Source organism: Lagopus leucura, unplaced genomic scaffold (assembly GCF_019238085.1).
Source record: "Lagopus leucura isolate 7727_CA_CO unplaced genomic scaffold, USGS_WTPT01 Super-Scaffold_100040, whole genome shotgun sequence".
NCBI classification, from domain to species: Eukaryota; Metazoa; Chordata; class Aves; order Galliformes; family Phasianidae; genus Lagopus; species Lagopus leucura.
In genome coordinates this window covers 3,408,305-3,420,933 of record NW_024962289.1, presented here as the reverse complement: position 1 = coordinate 3,420,933, position 12,629 = coordinate 3,408,305, and the positions used below count along the sequence as shown (strand labels likewise).

At 52.6% G+C, this 12,629-nt stretch overlaps 1 protein-coding gene across 4 annotated transcripts in view; it reads right to left on the bottom strand.

Moving 5' to 3' along the window:
• Positions 1-3,358: 3,358 nt before the first annotated feature.
• PIK3R5 (phosphoinositide-3-kinase regulatory subunit 5) overlaps positions 3,359-12,629 on the bottom strand; it is a 47,997-nt gene continuing 38,726 nt past the window's right edge. For 3 of the 4 annotated variants that reach the window (XM_042883864.1, XM_042883865.1, XM_042883866.1), the window contains exons 8-19: positions 12,314-12,467; positions 11,728-11,811; positions 10,488-11,238; positions 10,007-10,160; positions 9,761-9,886; positions 9,415-9,540; positions 8,670-8,763; positions 7,862-7,938; positions 7,256-7,349; positions 5,827-5,909; positions 5,493-5,605; positions 3,359-4,538 (exon numbers count right to left, since the gene is read on the bottom strand). In XM_042883864.1, coding sequence (XP_042739798.1) covers positions 4,397-4,538; positions 5,493-5,605; positions 5,827-5,909; positions 7,256-7,349; positions 7,862-7,938; positions 8,670-8,763; positions 9,415-9,540; positions 9,761-9,886; positions 10,007-10,160; positions 10,488-11,238; positions 11,728-11,811; positions 12,314-12,467 — 1,998 coding nt within the window. In that variant the 3' untranslated portion in view covers positions 3,359-4,396. The remainder of the gene's footprint in view (positions 4,539-5,492; positions 5,606-5,826; positions 5,910-7,255; positions 7,350-7,861; positions 7,939-8,669; positions 8,764-9,414; positions 9,541-9,760; positions 9,887-10,006; positions 10,161-10,487; positions 11,239-11,727; positions 11,812-12,313; positions 12,468-12,629) is intronic. The other variant, XM_042883867.1, reaches the window with a different exon arrangement.

Genomic DNA, 12,629 nt, shown 5'->3' with positions numbered 1-12,629 from the left:
CCCCCATTCAGAGCTGCACGTGTGCGCAGGGCCCGGCTGCGGGGGTTGCTTTTGTTTTTCATGTGTCTGCTGGAATAGAAACTTGACACAAAGAGCATGCAGCTACCTGCTGGGTTCGGCCATGTGTTGACAAGCAGACTGTGTCCGTGTCGCACTGCTGTGCTCAGCGATACACTTGGGCACGTCTGTTTGAGTAACAGAGGCTGGTGCTGCACACAGACCCACCCACTCTTTTACCCTAAAACGCGGGGAGCTGTTCCCAAACCCGCAGCAGGGAGCTCAGTGCAACCCTTCTGCCCACATATAACTTATAACTTATAATATAACTTATAACACATAACTTATAACACAGTAAGCACATCTGTGTGCAGACGTGTCTTGGCGGCACGCAGGCTTCAGCCATGATATAGCACAGATGGCTCTAAGAGGGGCAGAAGTTGGCTCCAAAGTGAAGATTGGCACGTATTTCCTCCTGTGATGGCTGTGAAGTTAAGCAGAGGAAGAATCCCTGCTGTATGCAGACTGCTCGTGCCAGGCCCCAGCACATCACATCTTGGAGGGGCCACACGCCCATGGGTCACTCTGCTGTAGGGGCAGGGGCTCACAATGGGCTGCAGGTGTGCACATAGAGGCGCTGCCCCTTCCTTCATCCCTTGCATCACCTCCTGGGGACCGTGCGCTAGAGAAGGGGTGCAGCTGGAGCTACCCCACTGCTTCTTGTTGGTAACAGTGCCCTGTGCCCCATTAAAACTGCCCCGAAAACACCAGCAAAACTGCTTTGGGATCACATTTCAGCTGGGTTCCTGGGCAGGGAGGCTCCCAATGGGCTGAGCTTTGTGCAGTTTCTTCGAGGAACCTCTCACAAGGGTGTCCTGTTCTCAGGTGGCTTAGGGCCATGGTTGGTTATAAGTCGACACAGAAACCAACTATGGGAAAGAAAGGCACTGTTGTACAGGAAAAGGCTCTTTCAGAGTGAGGCAGTGCCCAAGCCCTGGCTCTGCAGACAGATCTGTCCTCACATTTCTGGCTACAGGGGCAGTGCCTCAGCCTGCGGTTCAGACAGCCCTTCTGGAAAGACTCTGCAGTCAGTGCACAGGCACAGCATATTGAGCACATCTCAAGCAAGGAAAACAGCCATGTCCTCTGCCAGGTTGCTGCCAGGCCAGGTCTGACCCCTTCTGAGAGCCACCAAATTCCTAAGCCAGGAGCAGAGGGATCAGCAAGGAGCGAATTGTGCCCACAGCGAGCGCTGACACGTGGGCTGTGTCTGAGCACACTGATCCTTACGCATCTTTGTGTTGTTGGCACATTGCTCCTCTTCTCGAGTGAATTTTCCCTATTGGAAAACTGTTCTTCATCCAGGCACTGGGAGCCTCATGAACTTTTAATTGATCATTAATTAGCAGAAGTGAGATAAGGACAGCGGAGCAGCAGGCACTGCCAGGTGAGCACCAGCCTCCTGTGGTGTTCTGCTTCCTGGCTCTGCTCTCACCAATCCTGAACAAAGCATGATCCCGAGGCACGCAGGAGTCACCTGCCCTACTCAGACCTCGGCACTGGCCAAAACCCTTCAGAAATGAGCAAAACTCACAGCAGACTTCCACTCTTTTCTACCTGCAACTCCTTGAAAGCATGACGCTGAACCACGCTTTGGAAACCAGCAGTCCAGGAAGGAAGCAGCCTCACCTCTGCTTCTCCTTTTTCCTCCTGAAAAGATATGAATTGTGTTGGTGAACCACTGCGAGATCAGGCAGTGCCAGAGGGTGTACACAGAGGAGTGTGGGCAGGGAGCCCAGCTGGGCTGAAGGACACCTGAGCTGCAGCGATGGACGCACACAGAATGGGAAGCACAGCACTGCTGGGCTGGGACTTCTACCAGGAAGGTGCAAGGGGAAGCTTTTGCAGTGGCACTGCCAACAAACAGCACAGTGAGCATGAGGAAGGGATCAGAGGTGCTGAGCTGCACACACCTATGGGCAAGTCCCTGCACCTGGGATGTGACCCACGGCACCCAGCCTAGCACCAGCTCAGCCCATCTGTGGCAGATGGGTGGGTTAGGGCTTTTTTGTCTATACAGCACCCTGATCCTCACCCCTACCAGCTCAGCCTTGAATGCACTTCAGGAAGAGAAAGGCACACACACAGATCTCACACATACAAACTCTGCAAGCTTCTCTCCTTAATCCAGAACAAAGCTGATGTGGGCGTTACAGCACTGCATCTTGCTTCTGAGCTCAATTCGCTGCTGCAGGTCTCGATTCCGTGCCCTCTGGCACCCAGCTCACAGCCATGGCGACCTGATGGGCTTTTTCCTGCCCTCAGATCAGTGCTCTGCAAAGCACTGAGTGCCCTCTGTGCACAGATACGAAGCTGTGCCTTCCTCCTGCTGGGGAGCACTGACACAAACACCATGCCTGTACTCGAAATAAATCCTCCTTTAATATCTTACAGTTACTTTAAAAGTCCTTTAAACGCTATTTTACAGATCAGCACAAACGTGACACAGGTTTGGTAAGGCTGCACATATATGTACAAGGACGGCCTGAAGGAACCTTCCACTTCCTTCTTTTCATTTCCAGAAAGCATCAGAGGTCAAAAAATGAGCCAGGATTACGAGTCCCCAGAGGGTGTGCTTGTTTTTCCTCCCCAGCGTAGAAACTCTTCTCCTGTAGTTCTATACGGCCAGCTGAGACCAAAGAGCTTTGCACCACCGACAGCAGCAGGAATATATTTAGCCACGGATGTAGGGATCACAAATAGCACTGTTTTGACAGGATAAGGTGCTATTTTAATGAATTGAACAACAACTAAAGAAAAAAAAAACAGCTGTCAAATTTCAGCCCCATTGGAGACAACGCACACAAACCTGTCTGGGAAACGTGAAAAGTCAACGGGAAAACTTGTTTAAAATCTGATCCCGGTCCTCAGAGCCTCTTGGACTTAAAATGCTCCAATGTCACCACCAAGGGGAACACAGCTGCTGTGCCCACAGGCCTTGGGACGGAGCCCAGTCTCACTCCAATTAGTGCCAAGGGCTGCCCAGGCCCCATTTGCTGGAGCACCCAGATGGAGCAGAGCTCACCGTGGCTGAGCCCTGCAGCCTCAGCAGGATGGAGTCCCTTCCAGATGCCTCCCAGGGAGCACATCCTTGGTGTTGGCATACTCCTAGCCTGCAACAGGCAGCATGCTCTTCTGCCAGCCATTGTTAGTGCAACCACCAGCTAACTTGAAATAACCTGAGAGTTGTCAAACCAAGCAAGGCACTTCTAGCCTCATTTATTGTTCCTGGGGTGAAAATACTTCCGAAAGCTCCCAACTATTGCAAATTTCTGTACCTAAGGCCTCACAGAGAGAAAGAGGGGGGTGGGGGGGAACCTCTCTTTGCAGGGGAGAGGGGATCTCAGAGCCTATCATTGCCTGCAAGCATCACTAGTGTTATTGGTGCTGGGTCCTTCTCCACCAAAGCCACACCCTGAGGTGAGGCAAGGCAATCCTAGCACTTTACCCAGTACTCCCCTCCCTCCTATGAGCACGAACATGGTTTATGCTCTATCTCAAGCACCTATAGAGCATTCAGCCTCTGGGATGTCTCTAGCACTCATGCACTGGTGAGCAGGATGCAAGAACACCAGCTGAACAGCAACTCCATCTCCCTCCTGGATGAACTCTGGAGCTCTGCAAGAAGTGGAAGGTTATCTCCTGCAGGTCCTGGATTTACAGCTAACACATATGTGTGATGAGCTGCCCATGCCCTGGTATGGCCTATTGCACTGGATTCGCTGGAACACAAAGAGCAGTCCATAATTCATACTGGGCTCTTTCCGGGCCCCAGCTGGGTCATTCTGCATTGTGCTGTTTCTCTGCACCCATCTCTCATAATTTAAAGCAAACCCTGAGAAAGCCTGTGCCTACCCCCAGAGAACCATCCCCAGCATCACTGGCTTATTGCAAGTGAAATGTCATCAGAACATTGGCTGCGTGGTTTTCAACTCCACATGCATCTGCTCCACCTGCCACCACTCAGCCAAAGACATTCACTTTCCAGAATGCATTCTCCCCAGCATCACATGGGCTTTGCAGTCACTAAGTATGGCCACAGCACCATTTGCTGGCAGGAAAACGTCGCTGTCCTTGCCTTGTCCTCTGAGATTGGTGTTGGCAGCCTGCTCAACCAGGTAGAGATCTCACTTTCCTCCCAGGGAATCCTGAGCTGTACCGGAGCCTGACACTAACATCATTTCCCAAGGATGGGCTCAGCTCACATCAGGAGCAGTTCAATCACCACACTATGGCTTCAGACTGCAGGATGTCTTGGACAAAAGTGGCTGGTCTCCAGCAGGACAGCTTCATTTTGGTGTTGGATGCATGTCTGGTCCAATGAGAGCACAGGATTCTTCTATGGCAACGCTCCACTGAAGGTGGAAATGGGTAAACACAGGAGAGAATGAAACTCAGAGGGGTCCTGGGGAGTCAAAGAGGACCTTCTCAGTGCAAGAGGGTCAGTGTCCCTTGGTCTGTAGCACACAGAGATCTCACACCTGCGAGGGAGCAAAAAGAAACCAAGATGTACATCGGGTGTGTGGCTGAGAATCACAGTCATGGTGTGCAGCAGAAACTTTGCAAGCAGGAATCAGTGCAGTCTTTAACAGGACTGGGGTTTGAGTGTTAGGGTTCAGGTCCTATAAGCTGGCTCAGGTTGGGATCCAGAGCAGAAGGATCCACACAGAGCCATTTCTGACACCCATTAGAGAAAATGAGAATTTCTGCACCTCTGCTGTTCTGGTGAAATGGAAATAGCTCCTTGTACGTTTCCTGCACTGTACTTTCACATTAGTCCCTTGGGTTTCACAGCAAACAAGTTAACTAAGAAACTTTTCTTTAGGAAATGAAACAACATCTGAAATCTTTTTTCCAGTGGGTCAGCTGGTTTGATCTCTTTGTGCTCATGGAAGCACAGTGAGTTTACAAATCCCATCCCAGGGAGCCAGCTTCTGCCCTGGGAGCAGAATGGATGGAAGAACAGTCAAATAATTTTTGCATGCTCTACCCCAGGCTCTCTCATGAAAATCATGAGTGGGAGATGAATAGGCATGTCAAAGGTGATGGAGGACTCCAGTGAGATTAAGAAGTTGAAGGCTCTGCTCATATACACCTAATGCTCCACAAGTACCCATTTAGAATGCATGACTTTTCTCTGACTTATGACTGGTCTTGCTGGAAGAGTTCTTCAAGAAGCTGAAGTTGACTAGAGATCACCCTCTAGGCTGTGGTAGTCATAAAAGGTAAAACACTTTTGGGATGTGATCATCCATCCCATGTGAACACAGCTGCACTACAGATCTTGAAGCTATGTCACACCAGCTTGGGCATCTGGCACAGGTACACCATGGTGATCAGGACGTTGTCCCTCTTGGTCACCTGTACTTTGTGGACAAGTCCTTAGACAGAGGATGCACCACCCTGGGAGGCTGGTGCCACGTTGCAGATCTTACCTGGTTACACTCTGCAGGATCTTCTGCTCGTCCTGATCCAAGCACACGGCGAAGGAGGACTGGACACCAATAATCTGGACCTTGTCTACCTTAATCTGGGACACGCTGAGCTGCTGATAGAAAAGGAGTCCAAGTGAGGGATGTGACAGTCTCTGTGCATTAACCCTGTGCAGGGAAGGAGAGCAGGGCGCCCCAAAGCTGGGGCCAACACAAACAGGATTCCTCAAGGAGTTACTGACAGCTCCACAGATCTCAAACTCCACCTCTTGCCCTGCTGCCCTCCCATCTGAGGAGCCCCTGTTACCAAACGTAAAAGCACCATCATTTGAGTTACCTGATTGAAACTTTTTTTGGATTTGGAGTTTTGCCTTTTAACCACCTCCGTCATGGTCAAGTTGAGACACTCCGTCTTTGAGGCTGTAACAAAAAGGGAACTGTTATCACCTGGGGATCCTGGTAGGAACTCAGCTGGTACCCCTGCCCAACAACACGTCCCAAAGCAAGTGGGTCCCAGCAAGACTCCACTTGCAGGGAAATACAGTGTAGCTGTAGCTTTCCTACTTGCATGGTAGGAAAGCAATGAGAGAGATGGCGATAATCTTCCAAACACAGCAGCAAAGAACATGTAAGTATCTGAGCCCCTAAACAGGAGAAAAGCAATGGCCTCAGCATCAAGAGCTCTCCCAGTTTGGCCCTTCCTGCAGTCTGCTTGGAGATGCTCCTGCTTGTCTGGAATTACAGTGACATCCTGTGGCCAAACCACTGAGTGTGAAAACACGGAGACCCTCAGGAGACCAGGTTTATTTGGAAGGAAGGAGATTCACGAAGGAGAAGCTTCTCCCCAAGCACTGAGCTGAAGTCATGCCCTGAAACAAAGCCAGTGCACAAAGCAAAGCTCCCGAACTTGCACAGAAACACCCAGCTCAAAGCACACAGGAGATGAGCAACTAACTCCTGCTGGAGTATTTCCAAGGTTGTCTGCAGGACTTAACAGATGGAGCACCAACAGGAGGAATGGAGATTTAGGTGGAGCTCCGTGGGGCACATAGGACCTATCTCCTGGTTGGTAGACCACCTATTTGACCTGACTGCTCTGCTCACAAATAGAAATCTGCCAGACAAAAAGCACACAAGGAAAGAGGATCCAAAAAAATCCTCTGTTTGCTCGGAACTGTGTGTCTGCTTGTCAAAGTAGCAGAGCTCAAGCAAGAATGAGAAGGTGTTGCTTCTACATCAGCAAGCTAACAGACTAAAAGTCTTGCTGCCTTTAGAAGCTTCAAAGCCTTATTCATACCCTCTGAGCAACCTGAACTGAAAAAAAAAAAGGTAATTATGAAACAAACCAACATGGCAGCAGCTATCTGCGAGGGCAGGAAGGAATCGGAGCTGCAGTGAGAGCCTGCAGAAGGCTGGCTGCAGGGCACTGCTGCTGTGATGGCAGGACCCAGTACAAGCACTTCTTCCCTCAGTTCTTTATTTAGGAAGTTTAACCTCTTCCTAAGGGGCAACCCAGTGCAGCAGACTCCCCTAGCTTGAAGCTAAAGGATAACGGGAAATCAAATGCCCTTCAACCCTGGCATGGTGCAAAGGAGAGCCAGAGGCTGCCCTGTCTCTTGCCCCAGGGAGCAACAGGCACCTCCCAGGTGTTTTCTGCAGTCACACATCCCTGCTTTACTCTGCCTAGAGGAGCCAAGCTGCCATCTCACTCCATCATTCCCTCCCACTGCCTCCCACCCCAAGTCCCAAAGCCCAGCTGTACCTACCCAGCTCTTCGTACTTCTTGCAGGCTTTGCTGAGGTTAACAGATGTGCAGACCTTCTCAACATCGTTCCACTGACTCCTTCCACTGATGGCTGTCTGCAGGGACAAACTGAAGCATGTGAGACGCCATCCTTCAGGCTGTTACCCTGCCTCCCACTTCTACCTCCTGTGGTGGGCTGACCCAGACCTGGGTTTCCCTGAAGCTGAACAGGCAAATTTTGAGTAGGCATTAAAATTTGTTTGGCCTTGGAATTACAAAAACTGATCAGAGGTAACACCAAGTAATTACAGAGAAACCACAAAAATAGGACTGCTGTGAGCAGCAGGAGATTGCTCCCTGGAAGCAATGCCCACTGATATAAACTGGCACCCAGCACGCATCAAGGCTATGGGAGCTGGCTGCACATTTATTATCTTGGGCTTCTCAGGAGTGGAAAGCCACCACCAATTAGCCAGCAAGTTGAACATTAGGTTCATTTTGGCTCCGCTGGCCTTGCATTCAGGCTCCACCAGCACGCTCTCAGCACTTGTCCCTTTCAGCCCCCAGCTGAGACAGCACTGAGGTGGATTTCTGACATATCTGTGCTCTGCAGTCCCCACATGCTCACCTTGCTGTAGGCGATCTGTAGTGTTAGTGGGATTGCTTCTCTGTCTCCATCTATGCCCAGCCTTTTGCTGCCCGGACCTGCACAAAACAAGGAGCAAATGTCACCTGGTGACCTTTTCTCCCCAATCTTCAGGGCTGCTAACACAGCACCACTCAGTACCTACAGAAAAGGGGAAAAAAAATCCTGCTTTGCTGAACGCAGATGCAGAGCAGAAAGGAAAATGTGGCTTAAAAGCTGCCAGAAAGCAATCCATCCAGTGCAGAAGTTACAGGGCAAAGCACTGCAAACTGAGAGCAGTGCAGCAGGGGCAGTGCTCCGGGGAAGGCACAAAGCAATAAGAGGATGCATGGCTAACCCAGCTCCTTGGCCAAGTCAGCATTTTCGGGGGTGGGGCGATGATAGTTTGTGGGGGAAGGGATGTTTGGTGAGCTCTGTTCAAACGGACAAGACGAGATGTCAGAAAAGCTGCAGGTTAAAAGCATGACACAGTGCTGGGATGCAGTACAGTGGTTAGCCAAGAGATGTCCTGCAAGCTGCAGGCTTGAAACTGCTTTACAGCTCATACACTCAGAGAGTTAACAGAAGAAAAAGGAGCAAGGTATGGTCACGGCTTCACTCCTGAAGGGGAACGCAAGAACCTGAAGCCTGGCTTCAGAGCCTTCCTGGATCCCACATTGAGGCCAAAGTCCTCTCCCTCCCCCTGCATCCCTGCAGCCCCTCTTGGTAGACATCTCCCAGCCCAGCAGTGTGTGGACACCCACCCCAAGGCTGCCGAAGTGGGGAGAAAGAAGAAGGAACAGTCACAGACCTGACGCCTTGATGGCCCGTGTGGCCGCCGAGTGACCCAGCTCCAGGGAGTGGATGAAGACTTCGGTCATCTTCTCCCCCCCTATGAAGGTGAGCTGCCAGGAGGAGAGAGGAGATGTGGTGATGAGGTGACCTCACAGGGCCGTGGAGCTGGAGGATGTAACCTGTCCCTTTCACTTCTTTCCACAGGAAATGGGCAAATTATTTCAGCTTTGAAAATACACGTTTCAACCACTGCATCGGGTGGCACTTTCCTCCAGCTACACCTCAGACTGTTTTAAAAGACCATCAGCACGTGAACCATCAAAGCCACGAGCACAGAAATGCATTCAAACCTTCTCCACTGCAGGAGAACCTTCTCGCACAGCAGGTTATGGAGAAGGGATTATGTGGAGGGGTTTGGCTTGGGAAAAAGAACACCAGAGAGATTTCCAGCAATGTGATTGATCTGCCAGCACTGACAGGAATCTCTCTTGTGTAGGGCAGAAGGGTATTGGGAAGGAAAACTGCTCGTGTCAGTTGAGAATGGTTGGGCCAGGACCTGCAGACCCCTGATCCCTTAGCCAGAGCATCAGCCAAAGCGCTGTGGGCCCACGTGCGCAGGTCCCCAGGGGAATACAAGGAGACCAAGCTCAGCCCCATCAGCACACAGCAGCTCTGCCATACCCATACCACCTCCCAGGTGAGCCCCACGTTGGTGATACAGGCAGAGGACCCCCTTTCCCCTGCTGAGCTCCTCTGCCTACCTCGGTCTGGTAGAGCTGCAGCAGGACGGGGCGCGTGGCAAAGCGGCAGTAGTAGAGGATCATGTCGGCCAGGATGGGCAGCTGCTCCCGGGAGTCCTCCTGGGGCTCAGCCTCAGGCTTGGCAGACTGCAGTGAGGAGGGGGGTCACAAGCCTGATGGATATGTGGGACCTATAGCCCAGCACCACCACCTCAGGGATGGAAACCCTCCTCCCGACCACCAGAACCACCCGTTTCCACCCCATGCCCACACACAGCACAGCCTGTCGGGCAGCTTCAGGCGCGATGTTCGGCAAATGTGCCTCAGGGAAGGGGACACCGGGCTCTCCCAGCCAACACGTTCATACCTGACACAGGACATCCATGGGCAGGTTCATCAGCCCCAGAACGTTCCGCTCGTACCATGGGTCCAACATGCCGATGTAGTGGGAGATGTCGTTGGTGCTGCTCTCCGCCCCAGCTGAGGTGGGCTCCTGAAACCAGAGATGGGGGGTCACCCCTGAGCCCCCTGGCTCTTCTGCCCTGGCTTAGGGCTGGTGGAAGAGACCCCAGGGCTGCTGCTGCCCAGCCTGCTGCGGGATGAGGACACGTACCACCTGTGCTGAGGCGCGGAGCTGCAGGTCGCTTGGGGATGGAGGAGGATGCATCAGCAGGGCCGTTGGAAAGGGGCAGCTCCTCTTCACGGGGACATAAAAAAACTGCAGCTTGAAGTACCTTGTCAGTGTAGGGCAGGTGCTCTCCTTCAGCCTAGGAGAAGCGGGGAGAGGGCTGGGTGAGCAATGTCCTTCGGTACAGCCTGGCAAGGCAGGATGTGATGTGCAGAATTAGACTCCAGTGATAGCTGGAGGACCCTGTCTCCTCAGAGCGAGGCAGCGATGGAAGGCACACATAGAAAATGGCTTGTCTGTGCCACACTGACTTAATGACAATGTCACCTGGCAGTCACTGTCCCCGCTGGCAGACAAAAGCAGCTGGATGTCCCCCACACCAGGACCCCGGTGACCACAGCAGCAAGCCTTCAAGGCATGGACCCCACCACGGCCCACAGCCACGTCCCCGCGCTGCCCCGCTCACCTCAGGTTGCTGTAGGCTCGGGCTACTTTCCCTGAGATGCGGTCGGAGCCGAAGACCACCACACGCATGGTGGCCACTTTGGCATCCTCGTCATAGCTGAGGAAGGGCCGGCGGGGCAGGCTGGGCAGCTGTGGGGTCTGCGGGGTCTGCAGCCTCTGGCCCAGCCCGTGCTGCGGCAACGAGTGAGCGCGCCGGGAGCGTGCCGGGATGCGGGGCTTGGCCGGGGGGTGGCACAGGCTCTCAGCACGGCGCAGTGGGAGCGAGCCCCTATCTGCACAGTCCTTCAGGTCTCTCCTGAGGACCAGCTGGCTTTTGCTCTTGAAAAGTTTGTAGATTTTGTTGGTCAGCGTGTGTCTGTATTTGTGGTGGGTCCTCTCCATCTTCAGCTCCGGCCGCCCAACCATGTCCAGGGAGCTCTCGTCGCTGTCCTCTGCGTACCCGCTGTCCATGCAGTCCTTCAGGCTGGAGACAAAAGACCGCAAGGACTTTTTGGAGACCACTGTCAGCTCTGAGATGGAGTCCTTGGAGCTGCTGAAGAGGGACACGCGGGAGGGCTTGGGTCCCTCTTCTGACAGCGCTGAGTACACAGAGTCTTTGGAAATGGAGGAGATGGGGGACAGCAGCGAGTCCCTCTCTGGGGAACAGCCATCTGTTTCCACATCCTCCTCTTCCTCTTCCTCGTCCTCCTCATTCTCTGAGGCCACAGGCTCAACAATGCTGCACTCCTTGCTGAGGACATCATTGAGGACATCTGAAAGGCATGGGAGGGAGATCAGAAACACGAGCAGTGCATGGGCATCCCACGCAACGGCCCTATGGCAGCATGGCCAGCATTCTGTCTAACCCTGCATGGCTTCAAACAAAGAGCTAAAAACCTCTTCCCAAGCATTTTTGGGTTTCCATAAGGCGCTCTGATATGATGACAAAACAAAACTCGTTTGACGTCACATTCTGTTTGGATTCTCTAAAAACAAAGAGTGGTTGGGTTTTTGCTTCCTTCCCATGCAGAGTTCCCAATGCACCCTGCATCCTATCTGGGTTAAATCAGAGGGGAAGAGGGATGCAAGGTGTTTGGATTATCAAACCCTAAATGGACAGTCAGGAAGGTGACAAAGCCCAAGCTAGAGAACAGGTTCAGCACACTGCAGCCATGAAGCCACGGATGCTCAACCTTCATGGGGCCAGAAGAGGTCTTCCAGGAATGGGGAAGCCAAAGAGGTCAGGACCCCTCTCTGCTTACCAAAGTTATCCTGGTCCCAGCTGTAAGCATAGCAGCGTGAAGTAGGGATGGGGATGGGCTGCAGCCTGCGGGGCTGCGCATCTCCTGTGGAGAGAGGAGAGGAGTCAGCTTGTGGGGACCCTCCCCATGCTGCAAGCCCCACACAGGGCATCTAAATGGTCAGAGCCATGGGGTGCTGCCCACCCCGTGCTGGTTATATGGGCAGTTCACATCACGCAGAGAAACAATGCTGTCATTAACCCATGAAGTCACATGTGACTCTCAGAGCCACCTCTCAGAGTCAGGCAGCAGACATTGCTGCCACAGCTGGTTTTCTGACTGAATGTTCCCATCTTGGCCACAAAGGCTGGAGATGGATTATTGTTTTTTGACAAGAAAAAACATCTGGCTCATCATGCAGCAATGAAATAGAGAAAAAAAAAACAAACAAACCCAGTCCCTGTCTTATTGTGCCAGGTTAAAGTTCTGCACAAAACAGGGTTTCACACTTCCAAGCGTAGCTCACAGCACAAGGGAACCCATGGCTGATGGTGGGATCAAGCTGGCACTGGACCCAGGAAACAAGAAGAGTGCAGGGACTTCTCACCTCCAATGACAGGAAGCGCAGCTGCCCCAGCAATGTCCTGCAGAACGCTCTGCAGCCGCTCCCGGGCCAGCATGGGGTCACTGCTGGCAGCTGCGACCTCCTGAGCTTCAGCAGCACTGGCGTAGATCTCAGAGAGCTCCTCCAATGTCTTGGCCTGGGGAGAGCAGAGCCAAGGGAGAGGTGGAGGGGAGCACAGGTCTGTAGGGATGGTCACGGAGTCTGAAGCTCTGTATCTCTTCCCTCCACTAACCCTCCAAGTCATATACAAATACAGCAAGAACAGAGTGGGATAAGAGTAGAGGAGGAGTAAGGAGTA